General features: G+C 50.4%; 8 protein-coding genes across 8 annotated transcripts; 1 reads left to right on the forward strand and 7 right to left on the reverse strand.

Annotated features, from left to right (window-relative positions):
• The first annotated feature begins 423 nt into the window (after positions 1-423).
• Positions 424-2,720, forward strand: IAQ61_004988 (uncharacterized protein). Its single transcript, XM_066096576.1, has 8 exons — positions 424-646; positions 716-782; positions 832-1,244; positions 1,301-1,328; positions 1,377-1,654; positions 1,714-1,881; positions 1,937-2,269; positions 2,323-2,720. The coding sequence occupies exons 1-7, from the start codon at positions 507-509 to the stop codon at positions 2,220-2,222; spliced, it is 1,380 nt and encodes a 459-aa protein (XP_065953271.1). The 5' UTR covers positions 424-506; the 3' UTR covers positions 2,223-2,269; positions 2,323-2,720.
• Positions 2,721-2,915: 195 nt separating this feature from the next.
• IAQ61_004989 (uncharacterized protein) lies at positions 2,916-6,211 on the reverse strand. The gene is made up of 3 exons (XM_066096577.1): positions 5,884-6,211; positions 5,023-5,798; positions 2,916-4,973 (listed from the first exon to the last, which is right to left on the reverse strand). The coding sequence occupies exons 1-3, from the start codon at positions 6,083-6,085 to the stop codon at positions 3,009-3,011; spliced, it is 2,943 nt and encodes a 980-aa protein (XP_065953272.1). The 5' UTR covers positions 6,086-6,211; the 3' UTR covers positions 2,916-3,008.
• A 446-nt stretch (positions 6,212-6,657) lies between these two features.
• Positions 6,658-8,833, reverse strand: IAQ61_004990 (uncharacterized protein; the record flags this gene model as incomplete). Its single annotated transcript, XM_066096578.1, has 11 exons — positions 6,658-6,784; positions 6,852-7,049; positions 7,118-7,667; positions 7,718-7,832; positions 7,902-8,012; positions 8,066-8,163; positions 8,221-8,285; positions 8,340-8,365; positions 8,423-8,504; positions 8,575-8,597; positions 8,654-8,833. The coding sequence occupies 11 exons, from the start codon at positions 8,831-8,833 to the stop codon at positions 6,658-6,660; spliced, it is 1,575 nt and encodes a 524-aa protein (XP_065953273.1).
• A 1,110-nt stretch (positions 8,834-9,943) lies between these two features.
• IAQ61_004991 (uncharacterized protein) lies at positions 9,944-14,390 on the reverse strand. Its single transcript, XM_066096579.1, has 4 exons — positions 13,075-14,390; positions 12,740-12,837; positions 11,908-12,690; positions 9,944-11,855 (listed from the first exon to the last, which is right to left on the reverse strand). Exons 1-4 carry the CDS (start codon positions 13,423-13,425, stop codon positions 10,694-10,696), a joined length of 2,394 nt encoding a protein of 797 aa, XP_065953274.1. The 5' UTR covers positions 13,426-14,390; the 3' UTR covers positions 9,944-10,693.
• A 1,506-nt stretch (positions 14,391-15,896) lies between these two features.
• IAQ61_004992 (uncharacterized protein) lies at positions 15,897-16,097 on the reverse strand (the record flags this gene model as incomplete). The annotated part of the gene is made up of 1 exon (XM_066096580.1): positions 15,897-16,097. One exon carries the CDS (start codon positions 16,095-16,097, stop codon positions 15,897-15,899), a length of 201 nt encoding a protein of 66 aa, XP_065953275.1.
• Positions 16,098-17,080: 983 nt separating this feature from the next.
• IAQ61_004993 (uncharacterized protein) lies at positions 17,081-18,247 on the reverse strand (the record flags this gene model as incomplete). Its single annotated transcript, XM_066096581.1, has 3 exons — positions 17,919-18,247; positions 17,552-17,869; positions 17,081-17,498 (listed from the first exon to the last, which is right to left on the reverse strand). Exons 1-3 carry the CDS (start codon positions 18,035-18,037, stop codon positions 17,081-17,083), a joined length of 855 nt encoding a protein of 284 aa, XP_065953276.1. The 5' UTR covers positions 18,038-18,247.
• Positions 18,248-18,458: 211 nt separating this feature from the next.
• On the reverse strand, positions 18,459-19,536 carry IAQ61_004994 (uncharacterized protein; the record flags this gene model as incomplete). The annotated part of the gene is made up of 2 exons (XM_066096582.1): positions 19,015-19,536; positions 18,459-18,919 (listed from the first exon to the last, which is right to left on the reverse strand). Exons 1-2 carry the CDS (start codon positions 19,523-19,525, stop codon positions 18,459-18,461), a joined length of 972 nt encoding a protein of 323 aa, XP_065953277.1. The 5' UTR covers positions 19,526-19,536.
• A 508-nt stretch (positions 19,537-20,044) lies between these two features.
• Positions 20,045-22,032, reverse strand: IAQ61_004995 (uncharacterized protein; the record flags this gene model as incomplete). Its single annotated transcript, XM_066096583.1, has 3 exons — positions 20,045-20,191; positions 20,244-21,818; positions 21,880-22,032. 3 exons carry the CDS (start codon positions 22,030-22,032, stop codon positions 20,045-20,047), a joined length of 1,875 nt encoding a protein of 624 aa, XP_065953278.1.
• Between the last annotated feature and the right edge of the window lie 169 nt (positions 22,033-22,201).

Genomic DNA, 22,201 nt, shown 5'->3' on the forward strand with positions numbered 1-22,201 from the left:
GGTTTACTTTTTCTTTATTTTACTTCTCCCCATTCTTATTTCCGATTTGAGCTTCTCATGTACTGATGAGCCTTGGTTGTCATTTAGACTTTTATTCAAATATACCTATCCTTTTAGGCCACTCGTGAATCTTACAACACAAATGCTCCGTCCGTTTCGCTCTTGGATCTTCCTTACTATTGGGATAGCCTCGTGCGATGTTTGAGAGTGCTAATCTAGAACAATAAAGTCGATGTTCGAGGTCTCGATTGAAAACCACCAAGTCTAGTACCGCATCTACTGCTTATAAATACGATAGAATACTTGCGATTCGCCCGTCACATGATCAGCACATGCAGTCTCATCTAACCTAGTGCCTTGGCATTGACTATGCATTTTATCCAAGGGCGCCCTTGACGAAACCCAACTGTCTATAGTCAACTTCACAGCTTCCATAGTTCTAGCTCCTTAGAGCGAGTAGGGTCATATCATTTACAATCATCTACTCACCATTCTTAAACACCGCGATGAGCACTCCGATCTCTCAGAGCCGCATGGATTTCGGCCTCTCACAGCGAGCTGCACATAATTCCGTCCAAGACTCACCATGGGATGCCTTAGAGAGACTGATGGCCAATCTCTGGGCTACTGATAAACCTGATGGCTTGTAGGCTTAATTTTCAACGTTTCTCTCTTCCAGCTCGTGTGCTGGACACCTTGTGCTGAAGTTTCAAAGGGTCTTTCTCGGTGTAGCTGAAAACACCCTCCTGCACCAACAAGTAGCCGCGCGTGCCAATAAAAATGTAAGATCATGCTAGGCCCTGAATAGTAAACCTCTAATCAATTACGTAGGTCGTAGTCGATACCAACGACCATCTGAGCTATGGAGTGGGACCACGGGCATCGCCGCGTCTGAAGAAGGCGCTTGTCCCATTCTTCAACTCTGAATTCCGGCCTTCCGAGCCTGTGTTGCAAAAGGAGCTACTCGTTCTACCTGGAGTGGCGGCTGTAATCGATGCCTTGACCTGGGCAATCTGCAATGAAGGTGAAGGGATCATTACTCCTGCTCCTTTCTACACAGGTTTCAAGGCTATGAACGCCTTAAGAGCGGGCGGAGTGCTCATCCCTGCATTTTTCAAGAGCGTTGAGGGTTACCGTGGCCTGGATGATGTCTTTGATCCTGATATGAATTTGAAAGCATTGGAAAAGACTCTACTCCGGGCTACTCAAGACGGCGTAACAGTGCGGGCTGTGTTGATATCAAAGTATGACTCCTAAAGCTGCAAATCATCGATTGCTGATTGAACTTACGGTATTATAGTCCTCATAATCCACTAGGAAGATGTTATGTGAGTCTCGAATTTTGGACACAAGTTGCATTTACTGATACCTCAAAGCCTGCGGAGACGCTCAGAGAGATCGCTCGTTTCTGTGGTCGCAATAATTTGCACCTGATCAGCGACGAGATCTTCGCGTTGTCGGTCTACCATAACGCACAGGCTACAAACGTAACGCCATTCTTGTCGATATTAGGAGCAGGTCTCGATGACTGCATCGAAAGTCACTTAGTGCATGTCATGTACGGGATGGGTAAGGACTTTTGCGCCACGGGGCTTCGACTAGGCGTGCTACACTCAACGAATGAAGGCCTCATAGCCGCAGTGTCTAGCATAAGGTACGTGCATTCTGTTATTACCAATGTCAGTTGGACCGGAGTGACATGTACATCTACAGTGTTTTCGGATGGGTCCCTTATGTCGTCCAAGACGTATGGGCAGATATGCTCGAAGACGAACAATTCCTGAGCCACTTCAAATTCGAAAATCGCAAAATGCTGTCAAAGCACTGTACAATCCTAAGATCGTTTCTGGACCAACATAACATTCCGTACTATTCTAACGTGTGAGTACATCCTACAAATATGTATATGTGTGAAGCGCTCAACTGCCATATGTAGACATGCTGGTGTTTTTGTCTGGGTGGACCTGCGTCGCTACCTTCATGGAAATTTGGCAACAGAACAACCGAATTCAGCGGTTGATGTGCACCATGATCAGGAAGTTAAGCTTTTCAAGCGCCTTCTCCAAGCGGGTGTTGTTATCTCTCAGGGAAGCAATTTCGGTACTGAAGAGCTAGGTTGGTATCGCATTAGCTTCGCCGTGGAAGAGCAGGCTTTGAATGTGGGGCTTCAACGATTGTGGACATGCCTGAAATCCATTGAAACTGACGGCTGGGAGAATTGAAAGCTGCAGGAGCGTGTGAATGATGATGATAGATGGCCATTGGGACGGTACGCTGCTTCCGTGATTTTCACCTGTGAATCTCCTAGTGACGCAGTCTCAGATGATGTCATGTTCGACACTATGAAAAACAAACGAGAAATGAAGAATTCAATACTATCTTCTATGGCGATCCTGCTCTACACATACACCTTGACTGAGTTAGGTCTGATGCGATCCCTATCCGATCGGCCCTATTTTATTGTGGGAAAAAGGGGAATAGGAAAAGAGCGTGGGTTTAGATACCTCGGTACTTTACACTTTGTCTTGATACTATGGGGGAGATATGTTGTGTGGGATCGAGGTGTAGGTGGGCGTGATAGGAAAGATTACAAGACTTTTTGGAATACTTAACGCATAACTGCATTCCTGCTGTGCAGATTCCATACTACACATAAGAACAGGCCGCGAGTTTTAGACTAGGTTACTAGAGTACAGAGTACTGTTTCTCGGAGGTTTTCTCTCTAGGGGTTTTGTCTAGAATTTGGTCTAGATGATTTCTTTAAAGTAACTTAATAGCTAAGTATCGCTGTTTATTACAGGGAACTGCTGATTTGCTTCCTAAGCTAGCCCTACCTACGTAGCCAAGACTCTAAGGCCCTCTAGACAAAGCCTATAAAGGGCTTTAGCGTATTATATTCATATTATAATTATTTACATTTCTATTAAAGCCCTATATAAACGCTTTACTATATTATCAAGATGCTTAGTAACCTTCTTAGCATCAAGCAACATAAATCTTCATAGTACCTAACCCCATACTAGCTTCTTTAGCGAGTACTCCAACTGCTCTAGATAGGTGGTCGTCTTCCTAGCATCCGACAAGCTAATAATGTCCTTTTCTTCAACCTCGAGCGACCGCTCCTTACCATCACCATCCACGTTATTTGCCTGGGTTTCCTTTGCTATCCTATTAGCAGCGCGTACAATCTCATCACATATTGATTTCACGACTTGTCCCTCACTTTCTGGGGCTGACGACCCCGATGAGCTACCCAGAGGTGGCAAGCCTTTGAAAGCGAGGAAGCGGCCTGTACTAATATCACCTTGTTTTTGTTCCGCCTTTGCAGGAGGCTCATTGGGCGTATCTTCCGTACTACTCGCATCCAGTGCCCTAGTATTACGCCGCACCAATGTACCAGCTCTATCAGCACGGTACCGAATGATGAAGCCGACATTTTTGTCCGTGTCCATGTGTCGTTGGGCAAGTGTTGAGGTAATGTAGACTCCGCGCATTATCCCTTGGATGTCTTCCAATCGAATGCGCTCGAATTCTCGCACTTTCTCAGTCCCCCAGTCCAGTCTGCAGAAGTATAGGGCTTTGTTGGTGAGAAGCAATATTGCTTCTTCAAAACTGGCCGTTTTAACCTGATTTACCGATGTCGGGACACTCAAGGTCCAGCCATGTGTCAAGTCCTCGTCATGGTCTTCGATTACAATGCCGGCGCAACGATCGATGGCTTGCTGTCGTACCTTGCGCACATCTATGAAGTAGTCTGAACTCTTCATGTCGGCTTCAAACTCGGCAAAGATGGTGTCTGTGGCGGTGCCGAGGAGATGATCGATAACAGCTTGGGTGAAGTAATCGTTCACGATATTGTTGTAGTATCGAGTGAGCGTGAGGCCAAAATCGGTCAAAGCACCAGTGAACTGGCGTTTACGTGTGCGCGTAAAATCTCCCTTTAGTGCTGCAGTGCCAGCGTATTGGCGCGAGATGGCATCGCCGTTATCGGCCCATAGTGTGTTGAACCAAGATGTGCTGGGATCGTGCTGCAGATCGATGTTGTAGTTGCCTGCAGATAGCTGGGCCTCCAGCGCTGTTCTAGCACATGCAGATTGGACTACGTTGGTGCGATCGAGACAGTCCATGCAATTCGTACGCAGGACACCGGTTTGTTCCCTCACAACTTCGTCATGTGCAATCTCTACCCAACTCGCAGACTTCATAAATGGCTCAATAGACTCCATCAATTTTGAGACATTCTCGAAGCGCATGCCACGGCACACGTTGTGAAAGTCAAACCATTCGAAGCCAAGCTTTTTGCCCTTTCCATCAAGGCCACCGTTATCGTTGAGAGCCTTTGCGTGTTTTTCGTACAGTTCTCCAATCTTGGCTTCGTTTCCATGCTTGTCGATGAGTGAAGCGCAGTGGATATTGCCATAGCGAGAAGCTAGCTCGATGAAATGTCGCTTGAATGCCCCCGCGTTCGTCTCAAAAGACCCCCAGGTATTGACTTGTGGTTTCAAGCTATAGGGCGATTGAGAGAAGAATAGCGGAATTGAGCCACGATATTGTGTGAAGGAGAAGATTTTGTCATGGGTTGTACTCCATGTAGGCGCCGATAAGATTTGTTCCGACTCAACACTGTTCGCTGTGCAGCCCTCATCATCTGTTCCCCGACGCAAATAACGCAAACCTGCTCGCTTTGTCGATCTTCGAGAAATAAGTACCAGTGAGAAGTCTTTATTGTCTGGAATTGAGGACTGAGATATGAGCAATTCCTCCGGTTTGTCTGCATCCTTCTGCTTCTCATGCCACGCCTGTAGTTGGATGTCATCCGGGCTCACCGTGGAATCCAGGACCAAGCTGGCATCGGCATCTCCAGTCTTTATGTTGAAAAGCCTCTGGCCGACAAAGCCTTGCATAATGGGAAGGACGAAAGAGTGCTGACCTGCATCAATGAATGGCGAGATGATATGCTGGTTCCAGAAGAACTATTGACTGGTCAGTCCCGGGACTCTGTTGAAGTGGTGTACAACATACCAACGGATCAAATTGTTTGAAGAGAGGTAAATGAGAGCTGAGTGTCTGCTTCCCGATACCATGCGAGATATCATAGTCGTACGAGAAGAAAAAGTTGCCCGAAGAAAAGTACATGTTGGTGGTCTGCAAAATCTTGGGGAGCAACGCAAGCGTCGTTGCATCCTTTTCTGCACCCGGCGCCTGTGGGATCGCGCTGGGACTGATGGGGTCTAAGAGGTTCCTATCATCGCTTGATATCACATCAGGATTTGTAGGCGCGGTTGGCTGGTCCGCCATAACCGATTCCACGTTCTTTGGTACGTTCCTCGACCGCAGATCCTCCTCCGAACTCAGACCCTGCAGGCGCCTGTTATCGGCGCCCCATCCTTTGCGAGAGAACCATTTATCTGCAAATCTACCATAGACGCCTTTGCGCTGCATCACATCTTCGGCCACAGTGGTCTTTTGCTGCTCGTCTCGATCGCCCTTCTGCCCAGTCACCATATCCGTACCCTTTGTGGTAACCGGCGCATCCTCGTCGAGCAGCGAGTCAGTCACGCTGGGCGCGTCTTCCCCACTCTCGCCATCACTCTCATCAGCTCCAGTTGTCGAAAATCGGTTGCTTTTCTTCAGCTGATCTTGAGCACTAGCAATGGCTTTGTTGGCTTCGGCTTGCGATGAAAGAGGGATGAGGGCAACTTGTGTGATTTTGTAAACGAATTTGCCACGGATCTGGGCGGCTGGTTCGCGATCGCATATCGAAATGAGAAAGCGCGAGTTCGCAACTTGGAGAAGACCTGATGAATGCGCGTCAGCATCGACCCTTCGTACGTCTGTCATCGCAATGTGGTTGGCGTAAGACAGGGCGCGGGAAAAAGGTACCGATGATGCCGTGGGCTTCCTGCGATATAGACACATCTTCTCCATCGCTCCTGTCCCCAATTTGAGGCCCAATATTTCCCTTCCAATCGATCTTGATAGCCTGCTTTGTTGAGGGAGTCTGGTGGTGTTTGGCTGCACTTGGCTGCAATATCAGCCCGTCGGCGACAGCGACGATGAGCAGCTTCCGCACGAGACTGGGCATCTTGCCAATCGTCTCGGGAGCATCAATTGGTGGGCTGATAACTCTAGGGATATGTATCGCATGCTCTCAATAAGATTGCATGCGAAGTCGCTGCTGTCGCCGTGGTATGCCGCTGGCGGTGGTTTGGGCGTGGGTGAGGGGAATGAGATGACGTAACAGTTCAGCGCACTCCGAACGCTAGATTCAGCTACCTAGATTTGCTGACTGTATAATAAGCACAATCATTAAGTACTCTACCATCCGCCTATTTCCTTGACTATCGAGAGGGAGGAGGAATGACTACTCCATCTATTCAAACGCCTTTCCCATCCCCTTCCCCACTCCATAAATTGTGGTAGAATACGTACAACGTTTGCATGAACAGTTCAATGTCTCTTCTCTCTTCACATCTTACACTATATAATCGAAAATGCTCTCAAGAAGAATGATGGGTCATCACAGACGTCCAATTCAGACAAATTTATTCTATCTGTGCTCTGTGTCGCATATTTATATTCTTTATGTCTACGATGTCGACTGTAAGCCTGCCGAAACACCCTCGACAGCTCTCATCTCATGGATAGTTCAGTATTTTAGCACACCGCGTGCGTCTTACCCGTTTTTGCTTGCAAGCTATGGTCTTCGTCAAAGATGTCAGACGCCACCTTCTTGAAAATGGGGCTGACAATGGTCGATCGACGCCGCATGGCGAACTGGTGTCTAAAAGTCATGTTAACGCAAGTTCCTCGAGGTTCACTTTTCGCTTGATCGCGGATGGCCAACGTACTCTTTGTGCTCCTGGATCTTCTTTGCGTCAAGCTTGTCAAGCGTCTGTAGCGCCAACTTGAAGTCGGCCAACAATGCGTCACAACGAGACTTGGTAAAGTCTTCGCGCACGACGACACGCAGCATCTTCATCTTCTCAGAGTGGGGAGCCATGGTGTAAGCTGGAACGACCCAACCACGTTCACGGAGTTGATGAGCACTAGTTTCGTCAGTCTATAGATGCCTAATGACTATGGCATGACATGAGGAGACGGAACGTGGACTTACATAGCAAACTCGTCATACTCCTTCCCAAGATCTTCATCGATTCGGCACGCTACCAGGGGCAAGCCATCACCACTCCTCTGGCTCATGATGATGAAACCTAGCGCCTCGAGATTTGTGGCCAGGTAATCCGAAGTCCTCGTCAGGTTCAGCATAATCCGCCTGTAGCCGCGCTTTCCAAGACGGATGAGTTGATAGTATTGCCCAATGATCTGGCTAGCACCACGCGAGAAATTGAGCGTGAACGAAGCTTGATCAGCACCGAGGTAGTTGATGTTGAACACGAGTTCTTGGGGCAGATACTTGGGATCGCGCCAGATAACCCACCCAACACCGGGGTATACGAGTCCATACTTGTGACCAGACACATTGATGGATGTTACTTTGGGTAGTCGGAAGTCCCATAAAAGACCAGGATTCACGAATGGCGCAACGAAGCCACCAGAGGCAGCGTCGACGTGGATATCAACATCGATATTGCGCTCGACGAGGAGATCGTTGATGGCTTTGATGTCTTCGTACTCGCCGGTGTAGGTTGTGCCGAGGATGGCACCTAGGGGCATCAAGACCAAATTGAACAAGGTAAAATGGGACGAGACTCACAGATTCCAATGGTATTCTCGTCGCAGAGATCAACTGCTTCCTTTGGGTCGATTACATATCGCTCAGTCGTGCAGTATACGTACTTCTCCTCGACATCAAAGTAACGACACGCTTTCTGTTGTCACTTAGTATATTGGGGTTGAAGTATGATGATAGAGTTTTGTGTCGGTTTCGAGGTACTCACCTCCCAACAGACTTGTACAGCCGAGTTCATAATCATGTTTGGCTTATCATATGGCTTGCCCTCGGCCTTGCGCCTGTTCTGCCAGCGCTTCTTCATGGCAAGAACACCGAGCTGTACAATGTCAGCACCCCAGCGCAGCAGATCATTTCGCTGGTTTGACGGACCATGATTGCCTCTGAAGATCCAATGGTGGATGTACCAATGGTGTTGGCATCTTCGTGTGAAGGTGCGTGGAAGAGTTTGGCAATCATGGAGACACATCCTGGGTACGTTTAGTCACCGCCAGAGGGCGCATTATGATTGCATGGTGTGGACACACGGTTCTGGATGTCGGCGCTGACGGGGTATTCTTCGTAATCAATAAAGTTTTTGGAGAATGCGTCGCTACAGTGAGTTGTCAGCCATGTACTTGAGTAGAACTGTAAGGTAAGTACATACACCATGAGCTTCTCGGCCTCGTCTTCCTTCCTCATAGTCAGAATATACTATGCGAAAGCACTTTGCATAGCTCATTTCCCTACCATGTATGTTGTGACAAAGGATGCCAAGTTGAGTGTTGGGGTGCCATCCAGGGTGAGGTCGTCCTTGATCATGCGGTATGCGCTGGGATGCGTGGTCAGCCCCTCCTTCATCCGCCATGTAGAGCTTTCGCGAAGGACAGGAATTAACGTACACTTGGGCGGGCATCTCACGTTCCTGACAGTGTCAGTCAGGCGTGCAGTCAATCATAGCGTGGGAACGATGATTCATACCGGCATTTCGTGTCTGGGAAGGTCCTCGGCGGCATACTTGCTGCCGTACACGGTCGCAGTGAAGTCTTCAGCGTCGTCCTCTGGCGTCAAATCAATACCATTGGTGTTTGGGATGGGCTCGAATGTTGTCTTTTCAGCCTCGACCTCTTTAGCCGTCGCCACGCGGTTAATGTGCACCATATTTACGCTTTGGGACAATTGGCTGCTTGAATGAGTGGGTTGAAGTTTGATGTGGGCAGAGAGAGAGAGAGAGAGAGAGAGAGAGAGAGAGAGAGAGCGCGCAAGGTAGCTACGATTAAGCTCGGTAAGACGCGGGAGAAGGTCGTGTTTATATCACGCATCACTGCCTCAGATTACGTCGACCGACCGACAACAGTAGCTGCACGCCAACCAGCTTGCCTTACAGCGTTGTGGTGCATTATAAATGCCACCTAGTCTGATAACCATACCACGCCAACCACGTCAACAATTACATCATAGCTTGAGTGTATCTGGCTAGCCATAGGTACCACACGTACGCGAGTGCATGCAGCTGGCACGGCTCAACAGCATGGTCAGCCGCATCGCCGCCCTGTCGCCGACACGCCCGTCGCCGTACGCGTCTCAAGTACGTGTCCAGACGATGCTGCTAGTGCACAGAGGCGACTTGTTTGCACTGTGAAGCTACTGTACCTGCAGGAACTGTATAGGCAGTCGAAGGTAGGTACTTTTGCAGAGGCAGAATGAATTGAAGGCCGGGAGATGACTGATCACGCCAAACTGGCGGTGTCATGGCGGGGTAAGCCGAGGTGGGTTAGCTCCGATGGCTGCTGATTGGTTGGCTAGCACGGACCATAGGCTAAGCATTTCTCTCCAAAGCTTGTTTTCCTCGCCACGATCGGGCCGTTCTTCACACCGTCTTTCACAACGCTAGGCTGCATTGGGCAATACTTTCAATCCTCGCTTCTTGCACCTAGGCAGAAGTTGAAGAGTCGTTGTACTTTGTGCTGGAGATTGATCAGCTTTTCTACATAGCGGCATCATGTCTTTGATTCTTCTGCCTGGCGATTGTCCATTTCTTATTGGCTATACTACTTGCTGCCATGGACCTGTGACCAGTCAGGCGATCGGAGAACACCCAGGTTCCAGCAGATCTGATGCCAAGTACAGCCAGCTCATCAGGCCCAGCCATGTAAGTAGGCTACTGAGATTAGCGTTGGGTTGGTGTTTAGCCCTCACCCAAGTACAGTGGGATGCGTTTCTGGGTCGTTGCCGATTGGACAATCGTATAGTTGAACTCAATTCCCTGCGGGAGGAGCCTGCGGCACGAACCTAGTCTGCTGTAGCCAAGTCCTGCGCGTGCACAATGAACATTTGGCGGCAGAACCATCTACAAGTGCTCTTTGCTATTTTGGATGCGAGACGCGCCGCAAGACTCTTCATTTGCAGCCTGGAGAACGACCTCATGGGGCATAACAAGTCTCAGACAAAACTACACATTACACATCCAAGATCAACACACCCGAGCTAAGACGCAAGAACACCGTACACCCCGACTAAATCTTCTTAACAATTCATCTGTCCCTTGCGTGCTAACATTGCCGGCCCCTATCGTACGCGAGGTTGTTTGCCGAGCAGACTCGATGCTGCGATTCAGGACAACCAGCTAGCCTACTCTCTCGTGGCATCCCCTGCCTTCTCTAGTATGGCAACACTCTGACATACAATTACTGCTTCGCGGTTCTTATCATTTCATTGCAGGCCATCTTTGGGTATCCGCATCTCGATTACTTTCTCTGGCATCGCGCCTCCTCCTCTCCTGTCACCGATCTTGTTCTGTCAATACAACAAGCCTTTGGCCGGTTACCACGGAGACTAGGAGCCACACCCAAGCACTTGTCAGGAGGAAGAGCAGCCAGCCTGCAAGATAGATTTCATCCCACGCTGGAAGAATACGCGTATACAATTCATCAAACTCTTCGGTGAGACCCTGTTCCTCGTATCATGGGCTCTGCAAGTGGATTCCTTAATATTCTGAATCCTACTCTTGTTCCTTCCTGGTCATATTATGTTCGCTATGCTTATGCGGCTTGCATTCGAGGGAGTGCTTGTAGAATTGTTACCAGGCTTTGGTGGCAAGCGATCCTCGTGTGCAAGCTGCACTCGCTTCACCGGATTGTGTGGAGGGAGGTAATAGTTCGGTGTCTGGGATGTTCTTGCTCGACTCTGCTCCATCAATTGTCGTATCGCTGACTCGAGTCTTCTCCAGTCGTTCCATACTTCAGAGGTGTGTTCGACCGAGGTGGGAGACCCTCGTAGAGGCAGTGCATCATGCATCGTTTCATCGAATGCTTGGTGTCTCGTGCTGCTGCATGGTGATACCTGGGGCGAGGTCTTGGAGCTCACATTGGCTCTTGTCCAGACCCATGAATGCTCAATGCTTCCCTGAGCATCGCCGCTGGCATAAGCAAGTAGTTCCTCGTCGTGATCTAAAGGCGGTGACTGGTTCGTGTACTTGTGCATACGGTCCAATATCTGGTATATAAAGAACGCCATATGTCTCCCACAAGCGTTGTTGATTTTACGGGCGTTTCCAATGGTCGCCGAGAGGTGAAGACACATCAGTGCTGCATCGTACTCACCCCGAAGACATAGAGTCAGGATACATCGCCACAAATGTAGGCATACCATGTTGCTTGCGATGGGCGCAACTCTTGAGTGCCAAGTCTTTTCAGCCTCTGGTCGTGATGGATTGTGCAGCGCTCTAGAGATGTATTTCGCAGTGTCCTTCGCTACAGCAACGCACCGATCCAGGGCTTCAGTTCGCTCTTTTGGATGACAGAGAATTGTCATGTTACGCCGATAGAGGTGAAACTGTGCTGTGAGTATCGTAAAGACGGTGGGTATCGCCGTAACCTCGAACACGGCATTCGAGCCGGGGCGGTATGCTTCAGGCAGAAGCGACATGCTGGAGCGGAACTGTTCATCGTGACTGCGCAAAGCCTGATGATCGACCACACTTGATCGCAGTGTCTGAAGCAGGCTGCTATACATTTGCAAAATTTCGATGATAGCCACAAACGCAGTATACAATGGTGTATCTGCATGAGAGCGGCACAGGTTGTGTTTTTGTGTTTCGGGATGTTCTAGAGAAGAGGGTAGTGGAACGGCACAATCGTGATCGTGAATCAAGGCTGGTCTGTTCGAATCGAGAGCCGTTGCTCTATTGGAGTCCGCGTCAGCGAGTGTCTGCGTCTGGTACATGCAAGTTTTACCTGTCGCGCATATAGATCACCCACCACAATCTACGCCTCGTTTCGTCTTCCACCGGTAATACAGAATCACTCTCGACGTTTAGTTGTAGTTCCTGCGCAACTCTGACTGCAGAAGCAAGCCACATAGATCCGACCATCTTCATGTTTTGCTCGGTGGCATATATACTGAGCAATAATGCAGCCTGCGCATAGGCTACCGTAGGATCTTGCGGCCATGGCGTCAGAACTTTGCTGGCGATATGAAAGCATTCTGCGCCTCTAGAACACGACTTCGGACCGTGATCAATCTGATTGTCAAGCTGTAAACTGCCACACGCTAACACTGCGAAGAACAGGCCGATCCATTCGGGCGAGGAGCGGCTGAGAGTCCCTGATGCATAAACTTCATTTACGTCGTGTTCGAATTTTGGCCAGTGTAAAACAGGATGCCAGGGGTGAATACAGTCGAGGTAGGCTCGGGACAGGTATGCAAAGTCTGCACGAGGAGGAAGTTCGGGTACTCTTGAGGCTTGTGGCTGAGCGCGACAGGTGCGAAGCTTAAAAGGTGTATCGAAGAGATCCTGTGCATACTTCTGAATATTCTTGCGAACATGCTCAAAGTTGTTGAGGTGAGGCTTTGGTGCGCGATGAACTGCAGGTGCAATAACCATCTGAGCACCAGAATGGCGACGCTTCATCTCTGTTCTCTCCATATCCAGAGTCTCTGTATCAGGGATCTTTGTTCGAAGCTGACAATTTGCCTGCGTCAGCTCGGCAATCTGGCTTTGAAGATCCTGCACCTGTCTATACGAATGTCAGTGACGGATCTCCGGCTGTGCAACTTACCGCTTACTTAATGGAAGACATTCGACGGTTCGTTTCTTTTGTGAACTGACACTTGTGGTTGCGGCTTGAACATTCTGAACAAGCTGAGGTCTCAGTTGCATCACACTAGCAATTCAGTCAGCAAGTCCACTGATGATTCAACATAGCCACTCTATCCTGAACTTTTGGTTGCGTTCGAACGCTGTGAATCGCCCAGTTTTCGCTCCTGAGAGATATTGTACGCAAATGCGTGCAATTGGTACCCGCAATATATCTTTGCAAACACACCCGAAGAAAAAGAATTTGGGAAGATAATTAGGCAAGCCAATAATGGTACACAAATCGTCTCTTAACTGAACTAACCTTGACTTTTCTTTCCCTACAAGCATCGCATGACGGATCTTTTCTTCGTTGACGATAGGCTCTTTTTTGTGCATTGAGACTAGCAGACGAGATCTGACCAGGAGCTACGCTTGGCGCAGGACTATCATAAGACTGTACGTCAGGAATGCTTCCAGAAGCTATACTCGAGGAGGTAGAGTGGCTGTAGGAGTTCGTCGAATAAGTAGGGGACTTCGAGCCCACTTGCGGTAAAGTTGGAGCAGTGAGTGTGGCGGCACCAGCTGATGGATGAGCTGCGACTGTAAACCCATGCGGTGGCGGTATCATGCTTCCAGAAGGGCTTCCACTCGATCCTGGTGGGGAAGGATTCATGACTGTGTATGACGACTAGAATTCGTAGGAAGTCGACGTGCAAAGCGGAGACTATGCGTAGTAAGAAGGGAGCGTCGCCCAAGCACACCGTAACATGTGGATGAGAATGACAGGTGATTCTCGGCAGCAACCGAGTACGACACCGTTCGGAGATGTTCAGCTATTTGCATTGCTTGTCGCGCCAGTCCATGCGAGGATCTACGGGTAGGTAACGATTGGCGTAGAAGGCTCGTTGTGCTTGGTTTGCAGGTGCACGAGAACCACAGGGTGTGGACAACTAGGATGGCCACCCGTCCAAGCGGATGATCCGAGGGCGCAAAGTCAAGTAATTCGGGTAGCAAGACTAAGAAGCGTGCTGATCGGGTGTACCCTGTTCGTCCAGCAAGTGTCGCCAACACTACCTACGCCTGTACACGGGTGCCAAAGGTGACAAACAAGAGATTGGTCAAGAACGAGCCTGCTTACACAAAGCTTACGAATTTGTGAGAAGATCTTCGGGTACCAGGCTGTTATTACTCCGCGGCTAGACTGGAAATGAAGGGTGTCTTGAGATGGCCAGGGTCTGCCATGAATTGAGTAAACGCGGCCAGAGTTCGGCGATGAGCCGCTAAGGTTTTTACTCTTACAAGCAAAGGTATGTGTGTATGCCAAAACGTGGGCTTTCCCTGATGGAATTGTAATGCTGCACCGTTAATCAGCGCAGCCAGACTTGCGATGCATGTACACAGCACAATAAGTCGTCTGGCATACACTGTGGGGAGGCGGAACACACCAAGACTAATTCGCCACTTCATAGCAACCCCCGTTCCATATCGGATGATTCCTAAAACGAGCAACACTGATAATTGGCAAGCTACTCTACCCTCCTCCACGGGAGATGTTGCGATCTAGAAGAGTTGCCTGATGGAGACAAGAAACAGATTCATATTGCGTGGGGGCTGGCTCAATTCCATCATGAGACTGACTCAACCGAATCGTACCACGGGGGAAAAGATTGGGTGATTTGAGGAAACACACATGGAATGATACTGTCACTGTGTTGCGATCAAGGCGCCATGATGGTGTTCGGAGTACTTTTTGTCAGCTCACGGCTGGGCCGATATCTGCCACGACACAGCAGCAAGCTTGTGCCCCGTGAGTCCTGCCCAATCGTGAAGTACGGTAGGTACATACCATATGCAGCACCCCCGCGAGTAGGCGAAACCCTCCAAGCGATCTGCTAAAAGAGCGGGCTGGAAGCTCCGTCGCCATGTCGGATGTAGATCCGGACGGCTGGCTTGAAAAGCATGGGATGTATGGTAGGCGGCACACCTTGCTCGACGCCAGCACCGGTGCTAGAGTCTCGGAGGTGAGCAATGTACAGCCTCGATATCAAAAGGTCCACATGGCAACTCCTAATGCGTTTTCAAGGTACGGATTGGATGGACAGACAGGGACAGGGGTGTCGGTGCATGTGGAATCTGCAAACACGCACTGCGGAAGGATCCCTATTCGTCAATACCAAGTGGCCAGCATGAAATCTCGCTGTTGAGAGCCTGCAAGACGGGCATTCTCTTAAGTTGTAGGACATGGCAGCAGCAGCTTCAGAAAGCTCATCCCATCAAGGCACCAGTGAATTTGTTTATAAGCAATTGCACGATATCCCAATGCAGGGAATAATACTGGATCAGCATTAGCCACGCTGTATGCATCCTGCTAGAGACGTATAGGATGATGTTGCGAGCCACCACAGATGTGGTAGTCAGATTTTGACATGTAGAAATGTACCATGGGGTGCGTGTCTGTCTTCGCATACGAAGTCGCTCGATTTACCTATCGGAGCATGTCATGTAATTGGCAAGACGGGTGATGTTTTGAAACTGCGGACTGTTAGAGTACACACAGTAGAGTACTACAATACGAAGATGAAGTTCAGGAATAGGAGACCTGGAACGTTTACTGTGGCAACCAGCTGAGAGTCTGCCACCAGCAAGACAGACTCCACCCATGCTTTTTGCCGTGCCGTCAACTTGTGTGGCACCGCCTGAAAAACGTGCTTTCCCCACGTCGCAGCGCGTGTCCGAGCCCGTCCGGGTGGCCCCACAGATTCGATGAAGCCTTACAATATAGTCACTTTCTACACGGTAGCTCGCAGCCTGATGCAAGAGGCTAGAATCTTGGCGTAGCATTCTTTCCCGCCATTCCATGTCCTCCTGGACACGATTGCTCGCGTTGACGGCTTGATATGACCAGGAACCTGGTCGCTATGGGGCGATTATCTTCTCAACTGCCGAACCGCCTTTCTAGACCACGGGTGCTTTGGTCGCCACTCAGATCTGACAGCTGCCCGATGTTCAGCTCGCGGATCTGGTGCCGTTTGGGGCGTTGGCGGGCGTCTCAGGAACATTGCCATGTTTCAACACGCGGTCAATGTACAGGTTTTGGCGTCCGCACGAGCGAACTGGTCGTAGTCCACCCATGACATCCATCGGTCAGACACTCGTCGATCCGCATAGATGCGACGGCGTCGGGCGATAATGCTCAATGGTCAATAGAGTACTCTGGCCTGGTCGACTTGGAATCTGGACATCTTGTACTTCGTCGCTTGTGCGGCCTATGGACGACAAGTTACCTAGGCGAGGTGCAATGCCGGTCTCCGAGTATTGGATTGATGTCGTGTCCTTTTTTTGCATGGCCCTGAGCTGCCCGGACCCAATTCAGGATCTACGAGCCTAAACTCTGGAGACTGGTGATTGCGTGGCCCCTGGCGCTTCGGTAACTTCCGCCGCCTCAGGAAGTCTGCCGATGGGATGTCGAGAAAGCTACAAAGTAAGGTACACAATAATCCTGTAGCCACCCTGGACGCCAAAGTTGACGGCGGCCCCCCTTTGCCTCTGCTTGGCTGCAAGGCAGGGCCGACTCTTCTGCCCTGCGGACCCGGACTTTGAGCGCATGACTGGGGGCTGACCGTCTTCGTTGCATGCCGACAGGAAGCCGTTCGATGCCGCCTGCTATTGTCTGCCTCGATAGTAAAGTACCAGTACATAGGGAGAGGTACCTCCGTACTCACTGCACAACACAGACCGTGGCAATGAACAAGTGAAGGCAATATTTTCCGCTGCCGTTCGCCTGCGCACATAGCATAGCCCTGCCCCCTTCAACCAACGACAAGGATCAACCCGCGTCGGTCCTGGACCAAGGATTGATCTTTTGCACATCTTCATCTTCGGTGCTTGGGTGCTTGGAAAAAGTCTGCGTCAGAATCTGAGGCAACGTCGGCCTTGGTGTGCCTGACTGGTGTACTGTCAGGTACAAACATACTACATCTTTCATGTAATCCTGTCATTCGTGTTGGTCTCCTCTCGTGGGCCCCGGGAGGGTGTTTTCAATGTGTGGCGAAAGAACACAGACCATGGCTTGGCACCGATGCGACCAAGGGCATGCCAAGACTGTTCACTTGAACAGCTTGGCATTTCCTCCACCTATTCGTGCAAGTCTTGTCGGACAACCAAGCATTCATTCATCTCACAGGCCTCGTTGTTTTACAGAACATGGATCATTGCAAGGTCAAAGCGGCAGCTACACAAAATGTCCGCGCTCTACGCCCATGTACACATGGAGAACTCAGGCCGAGCAACAAACACTACCTAGCCTCTCCCCTCTATCCCGGTAGAGCTCACAGTTTATTGGACCCATGTATCTTCCCGCCGTCAAGCACAATGGTGTCCCCGTTGACATGACTACCCGCCCTTGAGCTGAGGAAGACAACTGCAGCGGCAATATCCTCTGGCTTTCCCGTTCTCCCGTTGGGGCTGCCTTTGTTCAGAGCCTCTACACCCCCAGCCCTCTCCATAAGCACTGCGGCCATCTTACTCATAAAAAAGCCAGGCGCAATGCTGTTGACGAGAATGTGGCGAGGACCGAGTTCGACGGCCAGGTTGCGGGCAAGGTGCAACACGGCAGCCTTTGAAGCAGCATAGGAGTAGGCGCCAGACTCTCCCGATGAGCCAGTCCCAATACCTGCTACACTGCCGGTGACGATGACGCGAGATGGGTCCTCTACGGAAGCCCTCTTTTCAAGTAGTGGTGCGAACCTGTCGCATTGTTAGCCCCTCCCCTAACATGTCAATCATCCCGGTATACATGCTTTTGGATGGTGAAAAACACGCCCTTGACATTCAGATCCATGACCTTGTCCCAGCCATTCTTTTCATCCACTTGATCAAAATACGATCCCCACGTTGCTCCCGCGTTCGCAAACAATATGTCCACGTGATCTGTGTGCTGCTCCACTTCTTTCACCAGACGTTCAATCTCGCTGATCTTGGAGGAGTCGGCGGGAATAGAGTAGGCCTTTGCGCCCGGCTGCTTGTTTTGAAGCGCGTTGAGGGCCGCGACCGCTTCGTTGCAAGCGCTGGCTTTCCGGCTGGTTATGAAGACTTTAGAGCAGCCTGCTTGGAGGAGACTGGGTTCTGTCAGGATGATGGATCGCAAGTATGAACATGGGCATCTACCCAGACGCAGCGTGTAGACCTAGCCCGCGTGAGCCACCACTCACGACCGCGACTTTGCCCTTGAGGCTGAAGATGTTTGCAAAGTCCTGGAGCTGGACATCAGATGCTGCAGAGGCCATGTCTTTACAAAGTAGTCAAGGTTGAAGCTTGTGGGCTGGGTATGAATACTAATATCAAATAAATACAAACACAAGCAAGCAATAGAAACCAGCTGTAGATGATTGTTGCTTTGTAGACGTTGCTCTGCAGTGGAGCTCCCAACCTCGGGGACTGACGTTAAGACTGAGTAGAAGGTATCGATGAGGAATTGTACCGAGGCTGGAAAAGACGCTAGCTGAGAGGGGTAACTTCCAGGGTGAACACATTGAGCGTAGACAGATCTTAACTCAACGTATAGTATAAGATCCAATTTTAGGCTTTTTTTAATCCTGGTTTGTAGTTCCTATGTTATGGTATGTACCCTGTAGAGAAGGGTTCTAGGACTTGGCACTGTTGCTCTCTTGCAAATTCAGATCAGGATGAACATGAGGTCATTGTGATTTAGTCCTCTCCCAGGGGAATCTCCATTCCATGCATCCCCTTGTACCCGCTTCTCTCAGGCCTCTTCCACTCTTTGAGTACCTCCTCCCTAACACTCTTCTCCAGCTCAAAAACCTCCACCTTGATCGGTCTACACGTACTCTTCATATCCCGTTTCTCCTCACCCCCCTCCTTCCCCGCTCCCTCGTCTGCCTGATGCCACCCCCATGCGCTCAAATCCCCACCCGGACATGTGCTCAACGCACACAGCAAATCCTGCTCTGCAAAGAAGTCTAGGAAACTGTCTTCTGTGGCAGGACTGTGCTCCATGAAATAGCGGCCTTGGGAGTCGAGACCGGTGACTTGGAACACATTCAGCACGTCGTGGACGTCAAATTCAGTGAGTCCGTGGGGCAGAATGGCGCGTGTTAGATTAGAGTGGCAGTGGTAGTCGTAAGTCGTCCCACTTAGCATGTTGTTGACTGGATACTCTCTATCAGCTGCTGTGGTCCACCGTGGCCCATTCATCAAGGAAAAAAAGAGGGTAGATTTGGTACAAAAGAAGATGAAAACCCACCATAAGGATCACACCTCGTCCCCAACAGATCATGACATCTTCCTCCCCACTTGGTCACGCCTCCCCTCTCATCCCTAGTCTCCTCTCGCCCACCATTTTTTCCATCACCCTCTCCATCCTTGATCTCGCATCCATCCCTCACTATCCCACACAAAGGCCTCATAAAAGGCAAGCAACTCCACAGTCTATCCCCTTCCTTGACATGACTCCCCTGCAACTGCCTTGTTCTCGCAGCCCAAAATCTCTCTCGAGGATCATTTGCATTCCAGATGTTCAAGTCGCCTACCTGGGGGCCTGCAGGCGTAGAGAGACGGAAAAGGCAACCGGAAGGAACGGTCCAGGCGCGGCCTGAACGTGGCGGAATGACAAAGTCTTGGGTTTTTATGAGCTGCCCTTGAGTCAACTTACGAAGTTTGTTGTATAGCTCGATGGGCGGGTGTAAGGGAGAATCAGCAGAGGTCGGGAAGTAGGCTGGGGGTGGGCGGTGATCATCCTTGATCTTGGGAGACATGATGCTGCTTGCTGTAGGTAGTAGGTAAAGGTCCTTGGGTCGCGGTGGTGATGAAGCCGGGAGCGATAACGTCTAGATATTCCCAAGAGCTCAGATCGGCATCGTGGTAGGTCCATATGTAACCCTTGGCTCCCTCCATGTGCCGCTTGTCCTATGTCGGCCCACACTGCAAGAGCCGCTGCTAAGCGTGGGCTGCTCTGGAAATCGCGCCGATGTCGGATGTGGATGAAGTAGTCTGGTTATGTTTCATTGTTGCTACTGACCTCACTAGAATGGTACAACGTACTTCTGTAACCCTGATGCCGGTGATTGCTACGATACAAGGCAAAAAAAAAGCAAGCAAAAACATGAACAGCTCGCAACGAATGAGGAATCAGGTGCAAGATTTCAACTCGGTAACAAGGTTCATTGTATTTGGAGCATCCAAAATCTTATCTCATTTTTTTTCCAACACCTTTTTGATATGCGTAAGTCTTTTCCCATGTATTCATCCATTATATCCCCATCATGCTCTTCTATCTAATGGTTGCCATTTACGCTAGCTTCTAGCTGGTTCACGATTGAAGGCTTCATCCGCGTTGGACTGGACTGTGGACTAGGAATCTCGAGTGTATTTGATCTCTTGGGTCGGAAGGGAATTGGTGTCGAAGGTCGTGATGAAAGGAACTGTATTCTGTCAGTCTCTCGGGCAAACATTCTTCGTATTCAATGTACTCACCGATGATGCAGCACTCAGCATGGCGATGAGAGATGCTTGAACCACATCCTGATGTATACCCACACCCCAAACCTTGGCCGTGCTCTGCGACGCCGTACATCCAATATATGTTGCGGCCTTTGCATCCTTGCTCGTGCCAATTGTGTGCTCAGTGTAGTCGACAACGTCCAACTCAATGCCCAGGCCCCTTAGTGCATCCGCCAGAGAGGACAGCGAACCGTTCCCAGAGCCTTGAATGTGATGTTCTTGTCCGTCAATCTCAATCACACCCTTGAAGATACGGCGCAGATCCTTGCTGCTCACAGTCTTGCCATCCTGCGGAACAGGGGTCGCAGAACGATCCGCCGTGATTTCGTAGTCGACGAGAGAGAAGCGCGGGTTACGCTTGAGATGGTACGCTTCCTCGAACAGGGCTGTGATTTCGGATGGTCGGAGCTCGCGGCCCAACATGTCGGTCTCCCTTTGCACAATCTTGGAAAATGCGACTTGTAGACCCCGAGGCAAGTCAAGTTCGAGCTGGCGCTGGATGATCCATGCGACACCGCCCTTGCCACTCTGCGAGTTGACACGAATAATGGCTTCGTAGGTGCGGCCGATATCTTGCGGGTCGAGAGGGAGATAGGGAATCTGCCATGGGCTTTCGTTGGTCGCACCCTCCTTCTTGCGCTTCTGGAAACCCTTTTTAATGGCGTCCTGATGGGACCCGCTAAAGGCGCAGACAACAAGCTGGCCACCATAGGGTGCACGGGGGTGGACGGGAATCTTGTTGCACGTCTCGACCATGTCGATGACGGACTTGAGGTCGGAGAAGTCGATACCCGGGTGGACGCCTTGGGTGTAGAGGTTGAGGCCGAGGGTGACGAGATCGACATTTCCGGTTCGTTCTCCGTTGCCAAAGAGCGTTCCTTCCACACGGTCTGCGCCTGCCATTTGTGCCAGTTCTGCAGCTGCGACAGCGCAACCGCGGTCGTTGTGTGGATGCAGAGACACACAAATCTTCTCCCTCTCGCTGATGTGCTTGCAAAAGTACTCAATCTGATCCGCGTACACGTTGGGAGTAGCCATCTCCACGGTCGCGGGCAGGTTGAAGATGATGGGCTTCTCCACGCTTGGCTCCCATGCAGCCTTTACTGCCTCGCACACCTTGATGACAAACTCTGGCGACGAATCGGAGAAGGTCTCGGGGGAGAACTCGTACGCCCATTCGGTATCCGCTTGTGAAGGGTCGTCTTTTGTGATGGACCGCGCGTACTCGGTGCACTCGACGGCCAGGGCAATGGTCTCGTCGTCGTTCATGTTGAAGACGATTTGTTGGAAGCAAGGACTGGTCGCGAGGTAGAGGTGGAGGATGGCCTTTTTTGCGTCTTTGAGGGAGTCAACGGTGCGGCGAATGAGCTCCTTGCGACAGGGCGACAGCACCTGGACCCAGACATCATCGGGCACAATGCCAGGTGTTTGGATGAGACGTTGTGTAAAGTCGAAGTCGGTTTGCGACGCCGAGGGGAAGGAAACCTCGATTTCCTTGTAGCCGAGCTTGACGAGCATCTGGAAGTATTCCCATTTTTGCGTGCCGTCCTAGATAGTCGTTGTCAGTCGTGTCTACATGGATCGTCGTCGAGTGCACCGCTTGACTGACCATGGGATCTACCAGACTCTGGTTGCCATCTCTCAAGTCGGTCGACAGCCATCGTGGCGGCCGGTCGATGGTTTTGTTAGGCCATTGCCTGTCTGGGAGATTTAATGGCTTGAAGGCCTTGTATTTCTTGGAGGGATCCGCAAGCATAGGCATGTTGCCAGTGGTGAAAACGCCTTCTCGCGTACCGGTCTGTGGTTGTAGCGAGATGATGGGGAGGAGCAACAATGTAGTCAATCAGCCAATCCGGTATGCGCCTATGTTTTTTTTTCTGGTGGATAAGACTAGATTAGATTTGGAAGAGGAAGAAGGAGGAAGTGTAGAC

This window comes from Plenodomus lingam (assembly GCF_022343315.1).
Source record: "Plenodomus lingam strain CAN1 chromosome Unknown contig_21, whole genome shotgun sequence".
NCBI lineage: Eukaryota > Fungi > Ascomycota > Dothideomycetes > Pleosporales > Leptosphaeriaceae > Plenodomus > Plenodomus lingam.

Bases quoted from the DNA above. Each gene is read 5' to 3' on its own strand.
- IAQ61_004988 (XM_066096576.1), top strand. From the start codon at position 507: ATGAGCACTCCGATCTCTCAGAGCCGCATGGATTTCGGCCTCTCACAG. The intron at 783-831 runs GTAAGATCATGC...TCAATTACGTAG, and splicing joins CCGCGCGTGCCAATAAAAAT to GTCGTAGTCGATACCAACGA. The intron at 1,329-1,376 runs GTGAGTCTCGAA...GATACCTCAAAG, and splicing joins ATCCACTAGGAAGATGTTAT to CCTGCGGAGACGCTCAGAGA.
- IAQ61_004989 (XM_066096577.1), bottom strand. From the start codon at position 6,085: ATGCCCAGTCTCGTGCGGAAGCTGCTCATCGTCGCTGTCGCCGACGGG. The intron at 5,799-5,883 runs GTACCTTTTTCC...CGCATTCATCAG, and splicing joins GGAAGCCCACGGCATCATCG to GTCTTCTCCAAGTTGCGAAC. The intron at 4,974-5,022 runs GTATGTTGTACA...ACCAGTCAATAG, and splicing joins TCAAACAATTTGATCCGTTG to TTCTTCTGGAACCAGCATAT.
- IAQ61_004991 (XM_066096579.1), bottom strand. From the start codon at position 13,425: ATGAATCCTTCCCCACCAGGATCGAGTGGAAGCCCTTCTGGAAGCATG. The intron at 12,838-13,074 runs GTTAGTTCAGTT...CTGAATTGCTAG, and splicing joins GTAGGGAAAGAAAAGTCAAG to TGTGATGCAACTGAGACCTC. The intron at 11,856-11,907 runs GTAAAACTTGCA...GGACTCCAATAG, and splicing joins GTGATCTATATGCGCGACAG to AGCAACGGCTCTCGATTCGA.